Source organism: Alternaria atra (assembly GCF_907166805.1).
Source record: "Alternaria atra isolate CS162 genome assembly, contig: 28, whole genome shotgun sequence".
In the NCBI taxonomy this organism is placed as follows: Eukaryota; Fungi; Ascomycota; class Dothideomycetes; order Pleosporales; family Pleosporaceae; genus Alternaria; species Alternaria atra.
The window spans coordinates 2,931,292-2,957,121 of record NW_025091326.1 but is presented as its reverse complement, the minus strand read 5'-3'; the positions used below and the strand labels follow the sequence as shown (position 1 = coordinate 2,957,121).

General features: G+C 51.8%; 10 protein-coding genes across 11 annotated transcripts; 3 read left to right on the top strand and 7 right to left on the bottom strand.

Moving 5' to 3' along the window:
* Nucleotides 1-961: 961 nt before the first annotated feature.
* ALTATR162_LOCUS7980 (uncharacterized protein) lies at nt 962-2,796 on the top strand (the record flags this gene model as incomplete). Its single annotated transcript, XM_043315609.1, has 3 exons — nt 962-1,253; nt 1,307-1,383; nt 2,527-2,796. 3 exons carry the CDS (start codon nt 962-964, stop codon nt 2,794-2,796), a joined length of 639 nt encoding a protein of 212 aa, XP_043171544.1.
* A 1,389-nt stretch (nt 2,797-4,185) lies between these two features.
* ALTATR162_LOCUS7979 (uncharacterized protein) lies at nt 4,186-5,094 on the bottom strand (the record flags this gene model as incomplete). The annotated part of the gene is made up of 2 exons (XM_043315608.1): nt 4,186-4,521; nt 4,573-5,094. The coding sequence occupies 2 exons, from the start codon at nt 5,092-5,094 to the stop codon at nt 4,186-4,188; spliced, it is 858 nt and encodes a 285-aa protein (XP_043171543.1).
* An 874-nt stretch (nt 5,095-5,968) lies between these two features.
* ALTATR162_LOCUS7978 (uncharacterized protein) lies at nt 5,969-6,411 on the bottom strand (the record flags this gene model as incomplete). The annotated part of the gene is made up of 3 exons (XM_043315607.1): nt 5,969-5,996; nt 6,053-6,094; nt 6,146-6,411. 3 exons carry the CDS (start codon nt 6,409-6,411, stop codon nt 5,969-5,971), a joined length of 336 nt encoding a protein of 111 aa, XP_043171542.1.
* Nucleotides 6,412-9,833: 3,422 nt separating this feature from the next.
* Nucleotides 9,834-13,387, top strand: ALTATR162_LOCUS7977 (uncharacterized protein; the record flags this gene model as incomplete). 2 transcript variants are annotated; one of them, XM_043315605.1, is made up of 4 exons in its annotated part: nt 9,834-10,118; nt 10,176-10,292; nt 10,342-10,434; nt 10,487-13,387. In XM_043315605.1, the coding sequence occupies 4 exons, from the start codon at nt 9,834-9,836 to the stop codon at nt 13,385-13,387; spliced, it is 3,396 nt and encodes a 1,131-aa protein (XP_043171540.1). The 2 variants fall into 2 exon arrangements, with proteins under 2 accessions (XP_043171540.1, XP_043171541.1); XM_043315606.1 differs by having other exon boundaries at nt 10,173-10,292.
* Nucleotides 13,388-13,751: 364 nt separating this feature from the next.
* Nucleotides 13,752-14,339, bottom strand: ALTATR162_LOCUS7976 (uncharacterized protein; the record flags this gene model as incomplete). The annotated part of the gene is made up of 1 exon (XM_043315604.1): nt 13,752-14,339. The coding sequence occupies one exon, from the start codon at nt 14,337-14,339 to the stop codon at nt 13,752-13,754; it is 588 nt and encodes a 195-aa protein (XP_043171539.1).
* A 745-nt stretch (nt 14,340-15,084) lies between these two features.
* ALTATR162_LOCUS7975 (uncharacterized protein) lies at nt 15,085-16,482 on the bottom strand (the record flags this gene model as incomplete). Its single annotated transcript, XM_043315603.1, has 1 exon — nt 15,085-16,482. The coding sequence occupies one exon, from the start codon at nt 16,480-16,482 to the stop codon at nt 15,085-15,087; it is 1,398 nt and encodes a 465-aa protein (XP_043171538.1).
* A 1,064-nt stretch (nt 16,483-17,546) lies between these two features.
* On the bottom strand, nt 17,547-19,239 carry ALTATR162_LOCUS7974 (uncharacterized protein; the record flags this gene model as incomplete). Its single annotated transcript, XM_043315602.1, has 2 exons — nt 17,547-19,056; nt 19,106-19,239. 2 exons carry the CDS (start codon nt 19,237-19,239, stop codon nt 17,547-17,549), a joined length of 1,644 nt encoding a protein of 547 aa, XP_043171537.1.
* Nucleotides 19,240-19,926: 687 nt separating this feature from the next.
* Nucleotides 19,927-21,048, top strand: ALTATR162_LOCUS7973 (uncharacterized protein; the record flags this gene model as incomplete). Its single annotated transcript, XM_043315601.1, has 3 exons — nt 19,927-20,005; nt 20,066-20,213; nt 20,265-21,048. 3 exons carry the CDS (start codon nt 19,927-19,929, stop codon nt 21,046-21,048), a joined length of 1,011 nt encoding a protein of 336 aa, XP_043171536.1.
* A 707-nt stretch (nt 21,049-21,755) lies between these two features.
* Nucleotides 21,756-22,328, bottom strand: ALTATR162_LOCUS7972 (uncharacterized protein; the record flags this gene model as incomplete). The annotated part of the gene is made up of 3 exons (XM_043315600.1): nt 21,756-21,836; nt 21,926-22,185; nt 22,271-22,328. 3 exons carry the CDS (start codon nt 22,326-22,328, stop codon nt 21,756-21,758), a joined length of 399 nt encoding a protein of 132 aa, XP_043171535.1.
* Nucleotides 22,329-22,853: 525 nt separating this feature from the next.
* ALTATR162_LOCUS7971 (uncharacterized protein) lies at nt 22,854-25,577 on the bottom strand (the record flags this gene model as incomplete). Its single annotated transcript, XM_043315599.1, has 5 exons — nt 22,854-23,425; nt 23,824-24,678; nt 24,730-25,368; nt 25,419-25,467; nt 25,527-25,577. The coding sequence occupies 5 exons, from the start codon at nt 25,575-25,577 to the stop codon at nt 22,854-22,856; spliced, it is 2,166 nt and encodes a 721-aa protein (XP_043171534.1).
* Nucleotides 25,578-25,830: the final 253 nt, after the last annotated feature.

Genomic DNA, 25,830 nt, shown 5'->3' with positions numbered 1-25,830 from the left:
GACCCGGTCGTCGTCACGATACAGAAACTCGAAGTGAAGGAAAGCAGCAAGGAGCACCTGAAGATTGCGATGGCGGTATTGAAAGGGTGGTTGGAGACGTCGGAAACCTCGGACGTGGGGTTGGTGGCATGTCTTGCGCGCACATGCCGCAAGAGTGCTGGTGGCTTCGAGATAAGGGCGGCCCGTGCGTCGTTGGACTTGGGGAAGTCGCGCAAGCGCCATCAGGACTCGACAGATAGCGCCGGCAGCCAGCGCCCAAAGACGTTACTCAGTCCGACACGCGAGACGCAAATCTGGAGTAATGTAGAATAGAGTTAAGTGACCGAGAGAGTGACATTTTGGCGTGCGGTATTTAGGGCTGTTGGAGCGTTGGAGCGTTGGGGGGGTTCGTCGGTGTCTGCCGCTTCCAAGAGTGGAGGCGGAAGGAGCGAACTCAGCGAAGAAGGAGCGAATGTGCGACAATGCGCCGTCGATACGGGATGCCAGTCACGTCGCCGTGCTCCGTGCAAACATCGTGCAAATGGTGGAGGGCCATGGTTCAACCGCACTGTCACTAATAGTCACATCACTTCTGCACGACTCTGCCCTTGGACAGGCTCTGCGTGTGTATTGATTCCATAGACGCGCCACGCCGCGATAACGTCGCTCCCACACCTAAGCCAAATCCAGATGCACCCCGGCCACTACACATCCTAGTCGATAGTCCCTACCCGGCACTCTGGAAAGGACACTGACCCTGGACGCCTCAGTTCCGTAGTTGAGCTCGCGCGCCTCAAGACTAGGCCCAAGCCCAAGCAGCCTGGTCGTCAGCATCGCACTCATATCCCGCCCCTGCGCCCACCGCACAGGAAAAAGCAAATATCTCCAACGGCTGCACCGCAGCGACACTGACTGACGTGCAGAACAGCTGCATTTTACACTCTTTCCGTCGCTTGTTATCGCGCCGTTGCGCTAAGCCACCATGACAATAGACGACGACATGTACGGCACCGAGAAGAGTTTTGGGAGAGCCTCGCAAGGGTCCGACTACTATGGCGAATCATCACGGTACCAGGACGGACTGGGGAGGAGGGTTATCGAGAGCTTCAAACGGGACCCGAATTTTGCCATGACCATGACGCCAAAGGGAAGCTTAGGGGCCGACGGGAACGTCTTCGATCCAGAGGCGGCAGCGGCAAATACTGCAAACTCACCACTTGCGCGGAGACTAAAAGGTCGCCATTTGCAGATGATAGCAATTGGAGGTTCCATAGGTATGGTTTGGCATGCATCAACTAAGCGGGGGTCCACCGACTGACTTTCCCAGGTACCGGTCTATTCGTCGGCTCAGGGCAAGCACTAGCAAACGGTGGTCCAGCATCGCTCGTCATCTGTTACTGCCTTGTAGGTATCATGCTGTACACTACCGTCCACGCACTGGGCGAGATGGCAGTGCTCTTTCCCGTCGCCGGTTCCTTCTCCGCATACTCGACGCGCTTCCTGGATCCCGCATGGGGCTTCGCCATGGGTTGGAACTATGCGCTCCAATGGCTTGTCGTACTACCACTGGAAATCGTCGCTGCTACTTTCACAATCGAATACTGGAATGGCGATAAGGTCAACAACAACGCCTGGGTGGCAGTCTTCCTGGTCTTGATCGTCGTCATCAATCTTTTCGGTATCAAAGGATATGGTGAAGCCGAGTTCGTCTTCGCCATCATCAAGATCACAGCGGTTATTGGCTTCATCATCCTTGGTATCATCATCAACATAGGCGGTGGCCCAGATGGAGGCTATATTGGCGGCATGTATTGGCGTGACCCAGGCCCCTTCAATAATGGCTTCAAGGGCCTGTGCAGTGTCTTCGTCAACGCCGCATTCGCCTTTTCTGGAACTGAGCTCGTCGGTCTTGCTGCAGCGGAAACAGCCAATCCGCGCAAGTCTCTTCCCACAGCTGTCAAGCAGGTCTTCTGGCGTATCTCACTGTTCTACATCGTCTCCCTTACTATCGTCGGATTGCTGGTTCCCTACGATGACAAGCGACTCCTCCAAGACAAGAATACTGCAGATGCTGTTGCCTCACCGTTCGTCATCGCCATTCAAAATGCAGGCATTCAGGGACTGCCATCCGTCTTCAACGCTGTGATCATGATTGCTGTTCTCTCAGTCGGCAACTCCTCTATCTACGGTTCTTCGCGCACACTCGCTGCACTGGCTGAGCAAAACCAAGCCCCCAGAATATTTGCTTACATTGACCGCCAGGGTCGTCCTCTCGTTTCCATCGCCTTTGCCTCATCGCTTGGTCTTCTCGCTTTCCTTGCTGGCGCAGAACGCAAGCTACAAGATGCTGCATTCAACTGGCTACTTGCACTATCTGCGCTCTCAGCTGTCTTCACCTGGCTTTCCATCTGTCTAGCGCACATCCGCTTCCGTCAAGGATGGAAGGTGCAAGGACACACCCTTGATGAGCTTGCCTTCCGCTCTCAACCTGGCCTTATCGGATCCTATGTCGGCCTCTTTCTCAACATTCTCGTTCTCATTGCACAGTTCTACGTTTCAGTCGCTCCAATCGACATGGCCGTCCTGTCGACATCGCAACGTCTGCAACGCTTCTTTAGCGTCTACCTCGCACTACCAGTTACACTGGCCTTTTATTTCCCCTACAAGTTCTGGTTCCGCACGTCGGTCGTGCGTTCGCACAACATGGATCTCGTCACCGGCATCCGTGAGCTAAACATTCAAGCGCTGATCGAAGAGGAGCGCGAGGAGAAGAAGAAGTGGCCGAGGTGGAAGAAGGTGTACAAATTCTTTTGCTGATAGATGCCCTACTGCAGCATTCCCTTTTGTCTTGTTCTTTTAGCGATGGCGCCACATGTTCTTCTTTTCGCGGTGCCCTTGTGATACCAGGCGGCATGCCACTTGGCATTGCGCAGTCTTGCGACTTGTATTCTCCCGTCTTGTATATTTACTGCTGGTTGGTATTAATAGATGCAGCATGGGACTTTCGTGCTTGCTGTAGGATCCTGAGAATAAAAGATGAGCTTTATACTGCATATGAACGTATATAACATCGTGTTTCCGAACGACTGATATCAAATTGTGGTTCACTTCGTACACATGCGACTAAAAGTAAAAAATAAAGATACAGCACGCGAGGGTATAGCAGGAAGAGCCAGCATCAAACAACCAGCGCATACCTTCAACCTTACCTATCCCATGTCCCCCCAAAAAATCTCGACGCCACCCTATTATCCTAAAACACCATCTCACCCGTTCAGTGTCAAAAATTGGTCGTAAGCAAACAGTGAAAGCAAAAAGAAAAAGAGAGGTCTTGCCCGGAATCGAACCGGGGTTGCCGGAAGACACTGATTATGAGATCAGAATCCGGAGTGATAACCGCTACCTGGAATGGTTATTAGCGGGGGCAAGCGAGAAGTGATTTGTTGGAGAACGTACACTACAAAACCGATATCAAGATGAAATTTATATAATTTATATAGGGTGTAAAACAATGCTCGATGGAAAAGGTGTGGAGAAGCAGGCATGGTGCTAGGTTTTTTGGTTGCCTATAGTGGGGTGGTGGGGTTCGTGAGACTCGAGAACACGCCATACAGGAGAAAACCTGAACAAGTGTATCGAGTGAACCACAACCTGGTCTTAGTCCGCGGCTCCGATATGTCATGCCTCAGTAGCTGAATAGCCTCGCAAGTTCGTACCTGGCGAATACGTCATGGTCACGCCTCTCTAAGCCGCGTCGCTTCTTGGTCTACTTAGGTTTACATCGGCAGCGAACTGCTTGCTTCAACAGGTGCTAGTGGAGCCTTGGGGTTATTCAACAAGATTTGTTTGGACTGGTCTCATCGCTAAGTCTTGTAGAGCTCCGCTGGAGGTTGATCACGTTGGGAAGTATCCGATGAAAGCTTGGCTGTTGATGTCTGCATTCCAGCGATACACAAGTACGCGAGCTAGCTACACGAAACAGTATCCAAACCTACCTACCAACGATGAGCGAGAAGCTATGCTCGCCGGCTAGTCCAGTCTTGAGACAGTACGTCGAGTCTAGGAGGAGTTATAGTTCAAGTTGGTGCCCGGTTGCGATGAACAGTTACCAAAATCGTATGCATTGCTGTAATACTTGCCATTATATAACGACACCGGTCATTCACCCGCACTCCTGTCAACAATGTGCAAGGTATCGAATTCAGCTTAAGCATTGGTCACAGCCTGAACAATAGCGCCCTTGGCTCCCTGATCCAGACCATCCAGCTTAGCCATGTCCTCCTTGTCGAGCTCGAAACCGTAAACGTCCGCGTTCCCAACGATGCGAGACGGCGTGTCACTCTTGGGAAGAGGAACGAAGCCCTTTTGTAGACTCCATCGAATGAGGACTTGGTTTGGCTCCTTGTTGTGCTTCTTGGCGATGCTGGCGAGGGTCTCGTCGTTGGCTTTCTCGTTGCGAACAATCGGGCAGTAGGCTTCGACGACGATGTTCTTTGATTTGCAGTACTCTACGACCTCGCGCTGTTGGCACCAAGGGTGGAGCTAGTTGGCCTTGTTAGCTCGGTTGCGCGATGGAATGGGAGTGCGACAAACCTCAATCTGGTTGACGGCAGGAAGGCTAGCCTTGCTATCAATGGAGGCGAGCTCCTCGATGTGCTGGATGCCGTAGTTGCTGACGCCAATGTCCCGCACAATGCCCTTGTCCTGCGCCTGCTTCAGAGCGAGCCACATCAACTTCCTAGCCTCATTCCCTCCATTGGGGCTGTGAATGAGGAAAAGGTCCGCATAACCATCCTTTCCGGCAAGCTTCTCAACGCTCTCCGCGATCTTCTTGTATGTAGACTCGACGTCCTCCCCAGGGCTGAGAATCTTAGACGTGACGTAGACATCTTTTCGAGGAAGTCCGCTTTCAGCCAGCGCTTGGCCAACTTGCTCTTCGTTTGCGTAGTACTGTGCTGTGTCGATATGACGGTAGCCTGCTTCGAAGGCCTTCTTGCAGGAAGCGACGCAGACGTCCTTTGGAGATAAGTAGACTCCGAAGCCAATTTGTGGAATCTTGTACTCCGAGTTCGGCAAACTCAGAGTTGAGTTTATGCTGAGCGTGCTCGTTGACATAGTGTATAGCGGGGTAGTGATGAGGGGTGAATACTTGGGTGAATATATCAGCAGTGAACGAATGCCAGTCTGTCGAACAGCGGAGTGTGATGAGCTGAAGAGTCTAGAAGAAAAGAGCATACCAGAACGTTGAGAGGAATGGTGCCGCCATCGATCTTCGTTAGGTAGCTCTAGACACATACTGCAGTTGCTCCTGCAGTCGTGATGTCACTGCTTGCAGCTCCATAGTTGGGGAGTGGGTCCAAACACGATGTGGACTCCCAAGGGCATGACATGCACGAAGACTCTGGGTGTCTGCTTATTTATCAGCAATTGGAAACGCAATGGACAGAGCAAACCGAAGGGTGTGCGTTGGAAGTGGAAGAACAGCCTGACGCGTTCTTCTCGCGCGACTGCGAGCAGCTGTTCGCGCTAAGATCTGCCATCCCCACCAAACACAAAGTGCTTCTTCCATTCCTCAAGGTTGTCCAACACTACTATCCGCAGCTCAAATCTACTACGTTGATATCCGAAGAATTAGTGCATATGCTATACCAACCTTCTATCGATACTCGGATATTACTCTTTACCCGCTGCTGCAAACGAGCGTATACTTGGTCGCTTGCTCAGTCCTGTTCATGTAATTGGCTCGAGTGGTTAAGCGTAATGCTTCGTAAAGGTCGCATGGATTTGAACGGCGAAACACGGGCATTGTTAGGGGGGGATTTGGAGTTCAATCAACGCATCAGACTGCAAGAGAGCAAATTGCTGCACATGAGAAAAAAACATGTCGGCAACGGGGTTCATAACTCGTGTATTGAAAGTTATGCTAGTCCCTGGGCTAACCCATGTTCATGACAGTGACCATTACGTCCCTCCATCATGCTTCGTGGACTTAGTTGATCTTCTTGAGCTCGACCTCGCTGTATCAGAGTTAGCATTTGTCTCAAGGCCCGTAAGACACGGTGTGAAGACGTACAAGATGAGGTCAGAGTTGGGAGGAATCAAGCCGGGGAACGACCTGTGACGACGTTAATACTCGCACTCAACCCAAATATTCTATGAAGCTTACTGGGTACCATAGGCAAAGTCGCTGCTGATGTCCAGCTTTGCCTTCTCACCGAGCTTCATCTGGACAACACCCTCATCCCAGCCCCTGATGACGCGACCAACGCCGATGGGTGTCTGGAAGGGACCACGGCCGGTGGTGCTGTCGAACTGCTTGCCCTTTTCGCCTGACTCAGTCTTGAGCCAGCCAGTGTATTCCATGGTGACCTTGTCGCCCTTCTGCGGGGAGGGGCCGTTGCCCTCTTGGAGGACAGTCTTCTGGACACCCATGATGCGTGCGGTTGTAGTGAAGGCTCGAGTTGTTGCGCGTTGGAAGGTGGAGGGGGTAAGAAAGCTTCTCATTGATTGGAGTGAGAGAGGTGAGTGGAGGATGGAAGGAAGCTTTCAACGGAAAGAAGGAAGGAAGCTGGAAAGGCCCTTAGAGGGGTAGCTTTAGTGGGGTAGTGGGGTGCAGATCGTCAGCACACAGCCTCATGCTACTGCAAGGGCAAGGTAACCAGGGCAAGTACGACGAGCATGACCAATGAATCGAGCACGTCAGTACTTCAGGGTGGGTTGACTGCTCGTCTGGGGAAATTGCGTGATTGTGTGTACGTCAGGGTGTCTTGAGCTTGAGTTCGCGCTTACCGCGGTAAGAGACGCAGGTGTCTGGAAGAGCCATAGCTCCAAGTAAATGTGCATGGCCCAAAAGGCGTTGAGCTTTGCAAACGATAGTATAGCAATTTTGCCTAGCTTGTCGCATTGAGTAGCAAAGACGGTGAGCTCCATCGCATGCCCTTGTAGACCGTCGAACGACCAGTTGACCTTTTTGCTCAATAGCGGCAACCCCAGTATATCCCAATATATTACAGTGAACGTGAGCTCATGTCAAACGCCGTGCTTATGCAGAGAGGAGATGTTGTACACTTGCTCATCCCGAGCCTTGTTCGCAACACTCAGCCAAACCATGACTTGTTCCTCCTCGCTTCTCTCCTTGCTTCTTGCTATACAGTTGTTAGCGTTTATTCCACAGCGATGATACGACGCGTTATATGGGATAGTGAAAGGGTGGCTGCGGTCGTGTGGGCTGAGGATGGATACGACGTACCCATTGTTCTTTGCAATCTCGATATGCCCTGATAAAACACCTATTAGCACGGGTCCTCCACAAAAGTCTTCGTATCCTGCACAATGTCGCAATCTCCTGTTTTTGGACCTTGCTGTGGGCACTGCACTCACTGGAAGAAATCCGAGCACATAGCTCTCTCTCCTCCATTCCTCTTCAGACACTTTATACTCCTGTCCGCCGCTTCCTGACAGGGGTCGTAGTATTCGCTGTATGCCTTGCTATACCGATCTATCAGCGTCCATCCTGCGTAACAGACGTTTGCGACACGGGTATTGTGGTGGCGTACTTGTCGAATTTGCTGGCTTTGGAGCCAGTCCATTGGTCGGCTTTCGAGGGAGTCGGTTTATCGGACATGTTGAGGGGTTCGAACTAAGGTATGTGGGAAGGTGGTTCACAACGCGCGGTGGTGTGGAGTCGTCGGGCAGTCTTGCGATGGTACATGAGTTGCGATGAGAGACCTGAAGATGCGCCGCGGAGGTGCGTTATCGATAAGAACGGCAGACGGATGAGTAGGACATGTGCACTTTCCCAATATGCCACTGCTCTCCCTGCGTCTTCTGACTCCAGACATTAAACTTCCATTCCTGCTGAAGATTTGAATCACATGGGTTTGCGACCGCTGAGGTTCACCATGGCATCAGGGCCTACCGAGTGACTGAAGACGCTTTTCTTGCATTGGATCCAGATCTAATTCTGAGTTGCTCGCTTTCCTACGATCTGCTTTCAAGACTCACACGGAAAGCCACGAGAGGTAATCGGCGTATGGATACTCAATAATTCGTCCTACTCTGTCACTTCATCATCGAGTGTGGGGGCGGGAAGGCTACTACGGGAGCTAGGCTGGGTATCCCCACAAAAACTGCGATGTGGAAAGTGTGTATTGAGCAGGCCATTCATATCATTTGAGTGTCACGGGACTTCTTACCAAAGAGTGCTGGCATGCTGCTCATGGGCTATGCATCTAGGCCAACATACGATCATGTATCTAGGTAAGATTCTGAACCTTGGATAAGGCAACCAACCCTGGGCTGGCATAGTAGGGCCGTAATCCGCTTGTCATCCGCACACAATACGAACTGTCTAATCAATCAAACAACACAACTGCTGAAGGAAAAAGCTTGTAGTTGCTGTGGCTTCGGGTACCGGCAATATGCTTATTGAGAGGATACAGGGGGCACGGTGGCACACGGAACAATAGTCGATATAGTTGCCATGGTTCTTCTTCTCAGTATCTAGCCAATGTGCTTCGCAATATGCATCCCTTCATCCTTACTGCTTTATGGGCGTTGACCTTGGTTGTGTCGGCACAAGATTCTCCTTTGACAACTCCCACTCTGCTTCCGTTCTACGTACCATTTCCCCTCGCTTCTTCTGGCGACTACATCACGTCCTATACTAACGACAAATTCTGGCAACATGAATACCGCAACTACCACGTTTCGATTACTTCGGCTGGAGCCGACACTGTGGTCTATGTCATCGACTGTCAACCTAACCTCGATCATCCATCTTGCACAAACTTGGCTTGTCCAAAATCTGTAGTTTGCGCCTCAGAAATCGTTCCTTGGGGATTCATGACTGTCACGCAAAGGAGGCTAGGGGCTTTCGGTTTTGCATTTCGTGGGGAGCACGAATGCAGCATGGCCCCCTATCAGTCGACACAAACGTGTACGTGGTACGAATATCAATGCAGCAGCAGTACCACTATTGATCAGACTACGCGGCCTTGCGCAAAGTATGAGAACACGAGATGGACCTGGGATAAAGTCCAGGATGGGACTAGTCATCTAGAGATATCGAGTTTGGGGCATTTGAGCAGTGCGGCCAAGATGCTTGTCACGCTTCGTGTCGGAGGGGCCGACAAAGTACCAGCCATAAGTAGGCATTCTTTCTTAGTGACTCGATGCTTAGACGCCATGTTAGCCAATCGCTAACGCACATACCACAGTGATAATCAGTATGCTGAGTGAAGCGGAGGCGATGATAAGCGCAACATTGACGGTCAGTTCGACCGCGCATGGTGCTGCAGTGCCCAAGGCTACAGGACGTGTAGGGAAAGAGGCTCTGTTCGGTACGGCAGGAGTGCTAGGTGCAGCCGTCTTTGGATTGTAGATGTCTTTGATTACAGTTTGATGAAAAAAAAAGGTTTCAAAAGAAAGGTGTGGAGAAATGGTTGAACGGAGCCATGGGCGAAATTGTGACAGGAATGGGAAGGGTCGCGTGGCCCACGTCATTGGCGGGTCAAGCTTGCAATAGAAACACTAGGTCCAATCAGAAAGTACCATGTATGGGAAGGTCAATAGTCGTGGAGATGGTTGGCGCTGGACGGTGATGATTCTCCATTGCAGGCGCTAAGGATGGAGTGAAAGTTGATAGTGAACGGCTGCTGCGGCAAACGGGTCGGAGGGCAAGGGCAGCAGCGACCGAGCGCCAACATGCTTAGGCTAGTCGACCCGCTGTTGCATGCATAACCACTGCCAACGATAGTCTTTCTTCTCTACAAGGGCAAGTCCCATGTGAGCAGATGCTCCGTCTATCAACCCCCAGCTGCACGTCGCCGTGAGAAAGAGAGTCACCGCCCGCCATGGAGAATCGAGCGTCGCCAACCCCGCCCACCGCTCGCCCCAAGAATTCGGCCTCATCCATCGCATCATCGTCCAACACAACTTCACATGCCGCTTCTGGCTCGCAGTCTGCCGGCATGCCTTCAAATTCACGGACCGGGCGCGGAAGTACCCCGACTACTAGCCGGTCTGCATCAAAACTCATCGACCAGGACAAGCCGACGCGGGCGGCAAGCAAGGACAGCCTCAAACAGAAGATGCTAAGCAAGAAGGACGATCCTCCACAGCCGAGCAGGGCAGATGAAGTACGACGTGCCGATTTGTATTGGGCTACTGATCCATCGACTAACGTTCCGCAGCAGCTCAAGGCGCTCAAGTCGGAGTTTGACAGCCTTCGCTCCCATCTGACATGCAAGATCTGTGACCGTTTGCTCTACCAGCCTTACACCATATCGTGTGGGCATACCTACTGCTATACAGTAAGATGCGCACCTCATCACTGCACCGGTCGTCCTCTAACATGTCCAGTGTCTCTGCACGTGGTTCGTTGCCAACAAGGCCCGCAAGACATGCCCCGACTGCCGTATTGTCGTAAAAGACCTACCGGCCCCCGCCTATGTGGTGAGTCAGGCTGCATACAATTCCAGCGAGAATGTCTAACACAGTTGGCTAGATCCGAGACATGACGGGCGTCTTCATCGCGCGAGCCGAATTACTACCCACGGGCGAGAGCATCGAAGACCACAAGAAGTGGCAGAAGGACGAGGCCGACGCCGTGCAGCTGGACAAGGACAACACTGACCCTCGCGCTGGCGGTCTCTTTAAAGGCTGCTTTAGGCTATCGCATCACCAACGGGGCCCATCACTGCAAGTCGTGCGCGACCAGGAAGACGGTGTTGACCGTTGTCCGGTGTGCACCTGGGAGCTGGAAGATGGCGGATGTACCCAATGCGGACTGATCTTCGACGAGACAGGCGAAGTCTCATGGGGTGATAGCTTCACCGGCTTTAGTGACATGGACGAAATGTCAGAGCATGATCAAGACGACCTCGACGCCGAGATGGACATGCAGGACCCAGACTATGACGGATATGGAGACGGCATGGAAGACTGGGGTGCATACCCTCCCGACCAAAGCTCGTTCATGATGCGACGTTTCCTGGAGGCTGGTATACCACCCAACGCAGCAGCCTTCGCAAGGCGACGTCCGATCACGCACAGCGAAGCCGGCAGCCGACGCTCTTACTCACAAAGCATAGTCTCAGACATGTACGGCGACGAGATGGATACGGTCGAGGAAGAAGATGAAGATGGCCTGGACGAGGACTCCTCGATGAACGATTTCATTGACGACGAGGCCGTACCTGTATCGAGTTCACCCAGCGCTGCGTCATCCACCCCCGGTCCTGTCCCCCAGCCATCCAACAACAGATCGCGAACACAGGCCCGAGCACGTCGTATCGTTGAGTCTGAATCATCATCCAACCGCTCGAGCACCGTTGAGGAAGAAGACGAAGACGAGGAAGACGAAGGGCCAATCCGCAGGGGGATGAGGAATCCGGCTCAGACCCGCGTTCTGCATCGGGCAAACGGGTCAAGATCTTCCCGTGAAACAGCTTCAACCACGTCCACCGACGTCTCCACTGAAGAACTGGACGAAGACACACAGGCACTATTACGAGAGGAGGGATGGGAGTTGCAACGCGACTACGACGACGAGATGGGAGAAGAGGATGAAGATGACAGCGATGGAGGAAGGACGACCGTTGGGTGGGAACCGCTTGCGAACTCAAATGACAGAAGCCGAATGGGCGGTTCTCTAACACCTACTGCAGATCGTCCTCGGCCTAGTGCCCCCATACGCCCGCCCTCTAGAACCGGCAATGTTCGCGCCTTGGATACCTCGCGTGGTCTCCGCCGAAGATCCTCTATCCTCCCCACCTCGACGGCCCACTACGAAGATGGGGAAGCGGACGACGATGACTCCGATCAGGATGGCGACATCAACCTAGCCATGAATGCCCTGCGTACGCGCCGCTCACAAGCTCATCTGCGGAACAACGCACCCTTTTCGAATCCCGCTGCCCGCGTCAGTAACCAAGGGCTTGCTCCTGGGGATGGAACGAACGAGGCGGACACTGATGATAACTCGGACAACTCACAAGGACACAGGCGAGGGGCTCCGCGCATGCCACGTCGGGAATATGATCCACGTATCAGTTGGATGTTCGCTGCTCATCAGGCAGCTCTCCAGCAGCACCAGATGGCAGGCGCGTTGATAGATGTTGAACCACGGGCCATCACGCCGCTGTCTCGCCCTCGCACGAGGAACAGGAACAGGCCCAGTCCAGCACAAGCATACTCCCCCTTCCTACCTCCTGCGCGCATACGAACACCGCTTATGGACAACACCTCAAACTACATCATGGACCCGCGGCTCCCAATATCCCCACCTCGACGTAGCGCCATGTCTCCAGGCTTACCGGCGATGGGCAACGCTGGCAACATGAGCCGCTTTGATCGTGCACCTTCTGTTAGTTCGAATAGCAATACTTCTACCATATTGACTCCTGGCACTTCCACGACCTCTTCCCAAAATGGCATCGATACCATAGCGCAAACACAGGCGGCTGCGGCCATGGACATGATAGATCGTCCTCAGAGTCGCGTTGGTGCTCGCCCATCTTCGGCAAATAGCAGGAGAAACTCTGGCAACTTTAACGCAGCGAATTCATTTCCTCATGCTGCCATGGGCTTGCATGTTCAAGGCGCGGCTCTTCCACCTTTTGCTGCACGTGGTAACCCTTGGGCTGCATTCGTGCAGGCACGAGGTGTCCGCAATCGCAACTCACGTCAAGTTCTCCGAGATCAGTCTTCTGTAGCTACCTTGCGGCCAGCAGGCTCTCGTGTCAACATCAGAGAAGCTGGCAACCCACCGCAAGGCATGAGGCCTCAGCCATCACGTCTCAATCTACGACCACAGCCATCGCGGCGTCAGCTCGCCCCCCAAGCATCTACACGAACCTTGCGCGCCGATGGGAATGGTAGACCTCCACCATCGCCTACGCAAAATGTACAAGCTACTGTACAGCCTGCCGCCCGTCCTGTCGGATTAACTCCAGACGAGCGCAACCTCAGAGCTCGGGAACTTATTGAGACAAGAAGGCAAGCACTTGGTCAGCGAGACACCAGTGTGCCAGCTCGTACAAATCCTTTCACCCAAGGTTTCCAGCGTCCAGCGAACCCTACTGGCTCTCCTCAAATGCAGCAACCAACCACGGCACAACATGTGAGGAGTAACTCGAACGAGTCCATCAACTCTACAGGGACGGTCCAAGGCGCTCCTGCATCACCAGTCCTCGGCCGACGCCGTAGCAATCGCAATATGCTCAATGGCACACCACCTGGCGTCCTCCCACCGCAACAGGGAGCCTACATTGCTCCTCCGACGGCATACGCAAACAGCTACTACCGCCCACGACCAGGTTCTTCGTCAGGCTCACCAGCGGCATACGAACCAACACTGACGACCAATACACGTGGTAGTCCTATGATGGCAGGTCCTCTTATCTAGAATGGCATTTCGCCACGATAAACTTTTCTTATGTATTATCCTCTATCGGTGTTTTGGACATGACACTCTTTTAGTTTTGGACGGGTACAACCATTCGGGGAATGTGAGCATGATGAGCGTATATTTGTTTTCAAGTCTGTTTTTAGCGGCATCAAAACTGGTTCAGCGAGCTTTTTATCAAGGCATTTACTGGCGTCATTCATTCGGGCACTATACCATGGCATTGAGCGATTGGGTCCTGGACAGGCATGAATATGAGCGAAGGATGGGGAAGGGGTACTTCATCTTAGGTTATCTACATTTGGAATGATCAATATGAGGATTCCGATGGTGCTGAACATCTAACTACATGATGATGCAGAGTTCAAGTCTTGCCTGGAGCATCCGCTGCACGTTGCTTTTTAAGTTGCTTACGTTCTTCCTTCTTCCTCTCATTCTCCGCCTCCCTCTTTAGCTTGCTTGCCTTCCATCTTATCGTGGCCTTATCCCTGCACGTCTCACAATTCACATAGTTCGATTTAGCATCAGCTTCCATCTTGTTCCTACAAGTGTGGCAGAATTTCCTTTTGACCTTTTTGTCTTTCTTGTCTGCTGCGGCTCTCTTGTCTACTTCGTCTTCTTCTTCGCCTCTTTCTTCCTTATCTCCTCCGTCCTCTTCGTTTTCTTCGTCTCCATCGTCCCCTTTTCTATTGGCTTCGGAAGTAGACACATGAGGAGTCTTCCTGACGGAGGAAGGCGTTTCTTCGAGGTCACGTAGGCCATGGAGCTTGCCCTTCACTTCTTGAATTTCATTCTCTATGGCTGTGACATGCTGGAGAATGGCTACGACTTCCTCTTGAACAGTGGGTGCTGGAACTTGCTGCTGCTTCGGAGCATGTTTAGTGGAAGGTGGCATTTTTGCGTTTCTACTGTTGTCCATGTTGTCTTCTTGTGCATTGTTCATATATCCCATCGTCTGGTTTGCTTGGGCGGAACCTTGGAAGTCAAGCGAGCATGCACGTAGGTGAGAGGGCAATCTTTGGAATCTTCTCGTGATTTAGCATAGAAGATAGCGCAAACTCGGTGATGAGGGTAAGATTGTGGTGTAGCTCAGCAAATGATCTCTTCAGATGGCCGTAGACACCTTGCGCACTCATTGTAAGCCACTGCTATTCCTGTCTAATATGAATAAAGTATTAACGTTCTGACGCTTCCACATATAACTGTCTCAAGTTCTTCTCCAATCTTTCAATCCTCTGATGGATTGGCAAGAGCCAGCTGGTTTTCAACATCTAAGATCTTGTTTCCCAGCCATGTGCGACATGCGACCTAGGAAAGCGCAGCTAGACCGCCTCCTCTTTAAGCCAACGATCCCACAGGCGCTCTCTAGATATATCACAACGCCACGATCACTACGCGACCAAGAGACTTAGGAAACACGGACACATTCGAGGTTTATTAGCGGGCTGTTACATCCCTACACTTTTTTCTTTTTCTTTGGAAGGCGACAAACCGGCTGGATGACACGAAGGGCGGCCAGCATGACACCGCCGACGAACTCCTCTCCTTGTGTGACGGCATGAACGGCACTACACACTGAGCGACTCTCGTCATGCCGTCGTTTCTTCCACCAAACGTCTGCTTGAACCACCGCGACGAAAAGCCCCCTATAGGAGTTACATACTCTCTTCACTGTATAGGTTCGCCGACAAAGCAGATCAGACCTGATGTTTGAACTCGTATAGCCCTTCAAGTGGTTGACCTTCTAGTAGCTTCAGCCCTTCACGGTAGATCTTTGCCTTTTTTCCGTCTCCGAACCTTCCCTCATCAGCCGCCAAGACCAGCTTGTTCAGCAGAATCTTGTTCTTCTTGAAGAGAGCTTGGTAGTTCTTGAACATGCCCGACATACGCTTCTGTAGCAGGTCCTTGGCTTCAATAGCTGCCTCCTTCTGCATCTTGATCCTGTCCTTCAATACGGAGTCCCGGCTGAGCTCGATAAGCTGTTCGCCTCGCTGGCGGAAGCCTTGCTCTAGTTTTTCGACTTGACCCTGAAGTTCTCTAACGCGGACACGTGCTTCGAGAACTTCGGCTGCATGACCACTTTCTAGCTCCACAATCTTCCGTGACAGGTCGGTGTTCTTCTTGGTCAACTTTTTGTTGCTGTTCTTGAACTTCTCTCTGAATTTCTTGCTTTTGGTTGCCGCGGCTTTCATTTCGCTGTCAGATTCACGCATCTTGGATTTACAGAGTCTCTTCTGCTCGTCGACGTCCTGGGTTAAAGCGGAGATTTCGGCTCTCAGAGTATCATGCTCGTCACTGAGTAGCTTGACCCTGCGTACAAGTGCGGCCTTTTCATCTGCGAGCTTCGTTTTGTATTGGCGAACGCTCTTGATTTCTGCTGTTCTAGCGGCTTCTTCTTGTCTTTTAGCCTTCGAAGTACCATCCCCATCTTTGAGTAGTCCGATGTTGCGTGCAAGTGCAGTGTTCTCCTCTGTAAGCTTGGTGTTGTGTTCGTAAAGTATCTGAATCTCCGCTCTGGTGCCTTCGTGTTGTCTCTTCAGAACGATGTTCTCGTCTGTGAGTAGTCGAACACAGCGTCCAAGTGTGGTCGTCTCTCCTCTAAGCTTCGTGTTGCTTTCGCGAAGGAGTTTGATCTCTGTCTTGGCGGCTTCGTCGTGTCCCTCAGCCTTCACCTTCAAAATGGCCATCTGATTCTGGATGAGGATGTCGTGCACTACAGGTGTCCCGTACTGCTGTTTCACTGCCTCTTCTAGGTTCACGATGTACAGTTCCTTGCTCTCTTTCTCCTTGACCAGAAGTTTCTCGTGAGCCTCCAAGGCTTCTTTGCCTAATGCTTGTTCCAGGGCATTGCGTGTCGCGAGCAAGAAGGACTCCTCTTGTTCTGGCTCCTGCTGTTCTGGCCGAGGCAATTTGGGGTAGACATCTGAGCCTGCCGTTTGGGCCCCGTTGCTGTCGGCTTTTTGCTTGGTCGCAGAGCTAGGAGAAACAGCCTCCGCTGGAACGTTCTTGAGTTTTGCGCGCTTTGCTGAAGAACCACCGCCGAGTGGCGGAGCACGTCGCTTCTCGACCGACCGAACGAAGACAATATCATCCATGCTGTCCGGATCGAATTCGACAATGTGTTGCGCGTTAATCTGCTCGTATCAGTGTCCGTATCTGCCGGGCAAATGTGTGCCGCGTACACACCTTGCCTGTAGAAGCCGTTAGATTGTCGTGTTTGGGCAATGGAGCCATGGAGCTGAAACCAACAGCTATCTGCTGAGCCTGCTAAGTGAGTGGTGAAGGTGAATGTGAAGATTGCGGCTAACTTGGGCAGAGCAACGCTCCGACTTTGGTCATCGAAGTGCAAGGTGAAGGAGAGACGCCTTGCCTTCGATCATGAAAGTAGCACACTGCATCCGAATTTGTAGAAGCGAACAAATTTCCAGAAGAAGTATTGTCAGAAGCTACTTCCAGTACACTGCATGTTCTTGTAGCCCCATTTAGTTATCAACGTCATCCGAGACCATATCAAGTGCATCATCTTATGTTGCGTGTTCAACCCAAAGAACGACTCCCGGCTGATCTTCACAGGCCACACCGTCCTTGCTCTTGTATGCCGCCAATTCTACAATCCAATACACCAGAGATGAAATGCCATGTCTATACTTTCTCACAAATGGGTTTCCATCCGCCTTCGCTTGGTACCATTGCGGCGCGCGACATATCAGAACACATATTGTCAGCCAAGTCTACTAACCAAGGTGGGTCTATCGCATCCAAAGGGGCATTACATGCCGGTATCCTGACGGAATAGACGATGGTGATGACAGCACAATAGGGGTGAGATGAAAGAGACATAGTCGCTCAAGGTTTGGCCTGGCGAGACCGCGTCTTGCGCTAGCCAGTCACCTAGGAAAGCGCGTCGCCAGTTCCGTTCAGATCCTCCACATGGAGGTTACATACAGGTCATATACACACCTTGTGCGCAGGCACCCTAACAACTTATGCCATATTTCCGATGTCAAAATTCTTGTTCGCTACTAATGACTAGCTTCCAAATGCCATTCCACACTGCACTCGAAAAAAGAAAGCGCTCCGTCGCCGATGACAAACTCCCAGAAAATGCTCATCTGAAACTACATGACTGTTTACAATCACATCCCTACTTGCTAAAGTTCTACTTCCTCTTAAACAAGCCCTTTCCGAGCAGATTCTTCAGCTTGCTCTCCTTCTCCTCGTTACTCATATTAGCTTTGCGCTTGCCCTCCGCGACCGTCTGGCCCTGAGAAGCCTGAGGTTGAGCCTTCTCCTCCCGTACTGGCTCTTCGACCTTGAGCGCCTGTGCCTTCGCTTGCCACTCCTGCGAAAGAGTATGCCGGCTTGCCCTCGCCTCGGCGCTAGCATTGTCCGCCCATTGAAAAGTAATGAGTTCGTTGTTGAAGAAACGTAGATCATGCACTAAGCGCTTGTTGTCTTGTGGGATCAGAACAAGTCGGCCTGTCGGACCAGTGTTCTTGAGCTGGAAAGGCTCATTCTTCTTCTCGAGAAAGCCGCGCACAAAGTCATATAGACCGACTGCGGTATCACTCTTGTTGAAGTTCATCTGGATGAGCGCACCGTCTGGCATTCGTATACGGAGTGCACCACCCTTCTCAGCTGCCGCATCAATCTTGGCTTGTCGCTCCTTTTCTTGCTCCTCCAACTCTTTGTCGGATAGTAGACGTGTGTTCCGTGTCTTGGTCAACAACGCATTTTGGTGTGCCTTTGCGTGCTCGATGGTGGGTAGGTAGTCGCTCTCGTTGAAGGCATTTCGCGCCGCTTGTGGTGTGGACGATGTTGGCGCAGAGAAGATCTGTACATTGCGGGATTGCTCAGCAGGCTGTGACGACGTTTGGGGGGGTTGTGCAGGAATTTGAGTAGGCTCTACAGGCACAGAAGACGCTGTTGATGTTGCCGCAGCCAATGCTGCCGCTGGCGAAGTGTTCTCCACGTTCTCAGTCGCGTTGTTTTCTGTAGACACTTCAGGCTCTTGTATAGGCTGGGCAGCCGGTTTGGAGTCAACCTCCATCGGTTCTGGATCGGGCTCTTCGTTGCGAACAGTTTCGCCCGCTACGACTTCTGTCGACTCCGGAGCTGCCTGGGCAGGATCCGGTATTGAGGCTAGTTGATCGGTCGTCGAAGCATGTGCACCATGTGCACCAGCAGACGCAGGCTCACTAGACTTGAAGTACTGTGTGATCTGTGCCATAACCTCCTCCAGTGGCGTTCCGCTGTTCTTGTACGACAACTTTAGCAAGGCCGATCCGCTATCGAAACCCAGCTGACTGAGAGTCTGCTGCAGCTCGACAAAGTTGGACTGTTCCTTATGGCCTGGCATAACGGTTATGACGGGCTGCTCGTAATGTAGCCTACCAGCACCGGACGCACCGCTCATCTCGGGGATGCCGCGCTGTGTGAAGTTGTAGTTGGTCCCCTGACCACTCTCGAAGTGTCGTAGAATCTCCCATAACGAAGTGTTGCTTGCGAACTTGCTTGTAAGGCGTTTGTTCTGCTCGGTTGCGGGAAGCTGGAGCGCGACGGATATGACTGTAGGCGATCGCGAGGCTTGGACGAGTTCTAATCGGGCGCCTTGGGGAAGGTTCGCGAGCCGTATTTGCTGCGATAGGGAGATGGGTTTATTGTTGTACCTGAGGTTTAGTCACTAATTGTCCAGCAGAATGGTGTCTTCTAACTTACTTGAGCGTGAATTGATCCTTGTTGACACCAAACTTTTGGCATGCCTCGTCCCGTACTTCCGTCAGGTACTTGGTGGGCGTCGTCGGAATCTTGAAAGTCCTCGCGTACGAGTTGAATACTACGACGTGCGACATTACGCGCGAATGAGTCTGTAGAGACCGAAGGCGAGCAGGAAAGCAGCGGGAGCGTTCGCTATCAAGATGGCGCGCGAGTACCAACAGTTCCAGCTATGTGCTCTTCGAGTTGCGTCGCTTCGTTCAACCAGGAGAATAATGCTGGCGATGTGGAGGAGCTTTGCTTCGGCGAAACTGAGGAGGAGGTTGTTTGGGCCTGCCATAAGAGGCGATTAGGAGGGTGTTTACACAGTGTCGCGGACGGTGAACGCCAATAGGGGCGCTTACCAATCCTTTGTAGGTGTGAAGGTTATGATACAATCACCGGGTTTCGCGGTGAAAGACGCGGTTGTTAGGCGATAACGATGGTGTTGATTCGGAAGCGTGCGCTTGATATCGAAGGCGACCCAACGTTTATAGGCTCGGCAACTGGTCGTCCTCTATAGGCTTCAGTGATGTTGAGGGAGCAGATAGTCGGTCGACTGTTCGCGATTGCAGCGTCAGCCGGTAGCGTTGTTCTGGAAGCTTCGAGGTGGCTTTGCCGCGTGTTCAGGTGTTGGTGCCTGCAGATGTATACCTTGCCCTCCTACACGTTGATCGTCGGTGACGGAATACTAACACCCCGCCCCCACTAAATCTAGAGAGCTTCCGTCCAAGTCGCGCCTCCTTCACAAACAACACAACCAACCCGTCCACACCGCCACAACCATGTCTGGAACCGTCGAGATCAAGTCGCCTGCACAGCTGAGCTCCCTGCTCTCCTCTTCGCGCGTTGTTGTAGTTAATTGTAAGGAGCGGGCCGGCATCTACTGGGCAAACTTCGGATGCTAACGTCTGTTACTTGCAGTCTACAATGAAGAAAACACGTCGAGCAAAGCCATTGCGCCCGTATATGAGCAACTAGCCGGCCAGCTCACACGGCCCGGGCAGGTCACCTTCACCAAAGTCAGCACAGTGCAGCAAGCACAAATTGCACAGAGTTACAACGTCACCAAGTATGCACACCTTTGAGACGATGTACTGGAACGATACCTGACGTTATATAGCACCCCTACATTTATCATCTACAAGAACAATCAGCAGATAAAGAAATACGCCGGCTCGAATCCCCAGCAACTCTCCGAAGCGATCAAGACCCTCGCCGCAGAAGCAGAGAACGACGGAAAGGGAGGAAGCAGCGCCTCTGGTGCGGGTGGAAGTAGTAGCGGAAGTGGTGCATGGATAGGTGCCAGCCTACCGCGCGGATACACGGATGTGACCGACTCCGTAGACCCACGAGGTCTTGACCTCCTCAACGCGGACAGCGATTTCGGCACCGTCAAGACGCTCTTCGAGACATCACAACCTAGCTCGCTCAACAAGGGTAAGGGCGCGTCAACTGGCTCAGAAGGCAAGAAGGATTGGGTAGAAAGTGATGTGGACAACCAGCTTATGCTGTACGTACCCTTCATGGCCAACCTGAAGGTGCACACTATTCAGATCACGTCTTGTGTTTCCGGAAACGAAGACGACGACGACGAGGCGCCAGTACGGCCAAAGACCATTCACGTCTGGACAAACCGGGCGAACAACTTGGGCTTCGAGGAGGCGGAGGATATCCCAGCGACTCAGACAATCGAGCTGAAGCCATCAGATTGGGACGAGGCGACTCAGACGGCCAAGCTGGAACTGCGATTCGTCAAGTTCCAGAACGTCTACTCATTAGTACTATTCGTCGCGGATGCCGAGGGTGATAGCGAGAAGACGCGCATCGACCGTATCCGGTTTATTGGCGAAACTGGCGAGAAGCGTGAAATCGGCAAGTTGGAGAAGATTGGTCAGGACGACTAAACAACGTTGTCATGGCCAAGGCCGGTAGGGTGACATACCCTCATCTTAGAGTGTTTACGGGGTTTGGAAGACATAACGGTTAATGCATTATATTTGATCCTAGAATTGATACGGGATGTTCATGTCCATTGATATCTTCGCTTGGCCGAGACTTTGAGGTGACTATCACGTACTGCCTCACATCGTAGGCTTTCTATGAGCGTAACAAGAAGACATCACGTAAGTAGTTGGAATATCCGCGCCTCTGCTCGAGGCCTCACTCACACACAAGGATGTGTGAGGCCTGAGCAGTCTTGTCTCCAAGCAAGGCGCGTTTCAATTTAAGCATTTCTCGGCCCTTACTCTGCCATTGATAAGGGCAATAGAGTAGGAATTTGACATCCATGCTAAGTAGGTAGGTATCACCAACGCATCACACCTCACGCGCACTCACGCATAGGTGCACCGGGGACAGGTTGGTTTGGCGTGAACCAATCGTCACATTTCATGATTTTGAGTGACACATGCTAGGTACGTTTAAGAACCACCATTGTCCATTTGCCATACTCCGATGAATCGTGTCATACTTTTTGTGGTATGCTGTGACGTTCCGAGATCGTATCGGGCCGCCCGTTGTGAAAAGAGACCGAACACCCAGGATAAAATCGGAAAGTAAGTCGGTCGCTCGTTCGCCGTGTTGCTTCATCCACCGCAAATCGTGAAACCGTTTAGTGACCAGCGCGCCTCGACTCGGCGATGACCTTGGTCATCTCGTCGACCTTTCTCTTTGAGCGACCGAAGGTACCGAGCTATGGTTTGTTAGTGAATGTTCGTATGTAGGAAGTGGTGGAGCGAGTGGGAGATCGGTCGTGTTGTGGTGCTGGTGTGAGAGACGTACCCTCTTCTTCGCTAGACGGCGGGCACGCTTGTCCTTGGAGTTACGGAGCAATTCGATGATGCGCTTCTCGTATGGGGCAAGACTGTAGACACGTGAAGTTAGCATGCTGTTCGATGACCTGTTCTGCAGTCCCTCTGCGAAAGTTCGAGCTTTGACGTACCCGGCAACCTCCTTGGTGATCTCACGGACAAACGCAGTGCGCTTGGAGAGGAAACCCTTCCTCCTCGAGATCCTGGGAGCGGGGGTCCTAGGGGTGACCTCTATAGACCGCGTTAGCCTCCATCCACGAAATTTCTTAATTGTAGCGATCGGTGCGTATCGAGAGCGGCGGGCGGGGTGACGTACTGTGGCCGGCGTTAAGGCCAACGATGAGGCCAGACTTCTGCTTGACTTCCTTCGGCATCGTGACGGTCGTGATGTTGTCGATTGTCGATGAGTTCAGAGTCGCAGATTTGAAAGGGTAATTTTGGCTCGGCTGTGCGGTGTTGCCAAGATGGCGCTAGCTGTAAGCAGGCACGTGCCCTCCCCGATGATCCTGGAGCCACGAAATCAACGACCTGCATCTCGAAATACTCCAACACTGATATGAACGTATGCGCATACAATTTCTGATAGCGCTCTCTTGGATTGAATGCGATTGTTGGTACGTGAAAGCTCTCACAAGAACAGAAATGACATCGTCAAGACCTTCGCAGCGTGAACATCATCAATGCAGATCGTTCATATTTGCAACCCTGGTTTCTCAAGCGAAAATCAAAGCAAGATCAAGAAGGCAAATCCTCATCCTCAACCACTCAGTTAAATTACACTAGGGTATACCATTCCACAAGCAACTCCCAAATCAAGAACCATCATAACAAACGCCTTTCGAATTCAATCCATTGCTCTCAAACTTGCCAATGCGTCTCAAGAGCTTCTTTTGACAGCCTTAACTCTCATCCTCGAGCTTGATACCAGCACTCCTGACGTACCAGACGTATTCCTTTGTCTTCTTCCTGACAAGCGAAGATCCATAGATAGATAAACCGCCTTCCGCATCCAAGCCCCAACCCAAATCGCCCCTCCTCACGCTGTATAATTCCAGAAACTCCGGATTGGTGAGTCCTTCATGCCTTTGCTCTTGAAATGACTTCTTCTCGAGCCTGGCGTTTGGACGGGCTGCAAAGAATTTCAACAGGGTGATGTTGGCCACGCTAAGATCCAGGATATTCGAATATACGGTTGTGTTTTCGAAGGTGATCGACTCTGACCGAACGCGTGTTCCCGCTACGATGTTGTACATCTGGTGATGCTTGGCTAATTTGCCAGCTTGGAGCGCGAACATGTGGGTGTAAAACGCGGTTTGACAAGCTTCTTGAAGGGCATGACGCAAGGCGTCGGGAAAGTTGTCGAGGTCAGGGTGTACTGTGACCGAGACGCGATAAAGGGAGTCTTCTTCCTTTTGGGCTGGGCTCTTGACGATTGGTTTGAATGGCTTCTTGACCAGCCTTTCTTCGATGACTTCAGGTCAATCACATCCGCATTCCGTTTGGTCGTAGCTTTAGGATTCGGAGTCGCACTTGGAGCTGCGACACTGTTAGTTTGCAAGAGTCTATGTAGCTTCGTATTGAAGTCTGACTTACTCTGCATGTTCGTAGCTGTTGTTTTGGGGACCTTCTCACGGGCTTGACAGGCAGAGAGTAAGTTCTCTCAGACGTTTCAGATGAGAAGGAATATGGTGACGGAAGAGTGGAAGAGTTAATAGTCAAACGGAGAAGCATAGGTCTAGCTGGTAAAAGATTGGTAGATCCTAATATACATAGCACCTTCTAAGGTAAAGGCAGTCTACAACTTCGCCTTGGTCTTGGCGTCCTCCTCTTCTTGCGCCTTCACCTTAAGCATCCGTCTGAGGATCTTACCGCTCACAGACTTGGGTATCTCATCAACCCATCTCACTCCACCACGTAGTCTCTTGTGGTGTGCGACCTTTGCGCTCAACCAGTCTATGATTTCCTTCGCGTCTTCATCGGTCTTGCCGAGCCCATCCTTGGGTACGACGTAGGCGCGCGGTAGTTCAGAGGCATCATCTTTCGAGTAGACTCCGATCACGGCTACGTCGTTGATTTTTGGGTGCGAGACCAAGATACCCTCCAACTCCGCAGGTGGCACCTGGAATCCCTTGTACTTGATGAGTTCCTTCACGCGGTCGGTGATGAAGAAGTTTCCGTCTTTATCTTGATACCCGACATCGCCTGTCTTAAAGTAACCGTCAGCTGTCTTCGCATGAGCAGTTCCCTCAGGATTGTTGAGGTAGCCCTTGAAAACATTCGGACCCTTGATCCATAGTTCGCCAACCTCGCCGACTGCCATCTCTTTCTCTTCAGGAGACATGTACTTTGCCGTCTGGTAGGGCAGAAGCTTTCCTACGGATCCGATGGTCTTGTTCCAGTCTTCCCATGGTTGGGTATGCGTTGTCGGGCTAGTTTCTGACAAACCGTATCCTTGTTTAACCGGTATTTTCAACCTGCCGTAGACTGCCTCTACGAGCTCTCTCGTCAAAGGCGCCGCGCCGGAGTTCATCATCCTGATTGAGCTCAGGTCGTAATTCGATACCAAAGGATGCTTGCTGAGCAGTAGAACGATTGGCGGTACTACGTAAGCAAACGTAATCTTGAGCTCCTGAATGAACTTGCAGAAGTCCTCCAGATCAAACTTCGGCATTACAACAAGTTGGAGCCCAGAATACAAGCTCTGGTGAATTAGGCAAGTGAGGCCTACACACAGTTAGTGGGGACAGTCTAGACGAGGTGTAAACGAATACTTACCGTAGATGTGAAAGAAAGGCAGAAAAGCCAGCAGTTTGTCACCTTCGCCAGTTGGTCCGCCAGTTGGCTGCAGTTTACCAGCCTCTCCAGCTTTGATCATCATGGTGTTGGCGACGATGTTCCGGTGGGTCAACATTACACCCTTCGGATGACCTGTAGTTCCACTGGAATACACCAGAAACGCCAGATCCTCTGATGGGTTGCTGGCCTTTGTTCTCCGCCATCTAGAGGTTCCAGCCGTATTGACGATACTAGTGAAGTGCTTCACTTTGTAAGACGGGTCCTTCTGATCGCCCATCACGATGACGCGATCAAGAGGAATCCCAACTTGCTTCGCAGCCTCTTGCGCATTCTTGATGTAAGGCAGTTGGGTTACCAGCGCCTTTGCACCAGAATCCTTGAGTTGGAATGCAAGTTCCTCAACTGTGTAGTTCGGGTTTGCTGGAGAGAGAACACCTCCTGCCCAGTGACAACCCCATGTTATCGCAGGTGTGTCGATACAGTTGGGTGTGTACAAGGCGAGAACATCGCCTTTCTGCCAGTCCCAGAGTGACTTCAGCCCTTTGCCGAAGTTTATGGCAGCATCTCGAACTTGAGTGTAAGTGTAAGAACGCTTGGTGTACGGGTCAAAGTAGATTACTATTCATTTTTTTAGTGATTAGTTATCTGAAAGCAATACGTGAACATACCTTTGTCATCCGCATACGGCCTATCTTTCCTTTCGAAGAGAAACGCCCACTACGATTAAGGACAAAGGTCAGCATGGAATGAGCTTATTTCCGGGTATTCGAACTTACCAGATCCACATCTGGAATTGGCAAACTAGGGTACTGGCTCTCTGAGGGCATCTTAGTGGTTGAAGATCAATATCCAGCCAAGAAATGTTAATGAGGAAGCGGAGTGAAAGCAGAAGGAAGTCAGACCGAGAAGAAGGACATAGCCATCCGCATTCCAACTGACCTCGGAACACCGAGGGCGGAAATGCGCATGGAGGCGGCTGGGTGACGAATAAGCGACCGGGGTAACACCCCACAACTGGGGAAGCGATGACCGAGGTTCTTTCTGTTTGCGGCGTTAGCGGCGCGATAGCAGCACTTGGCC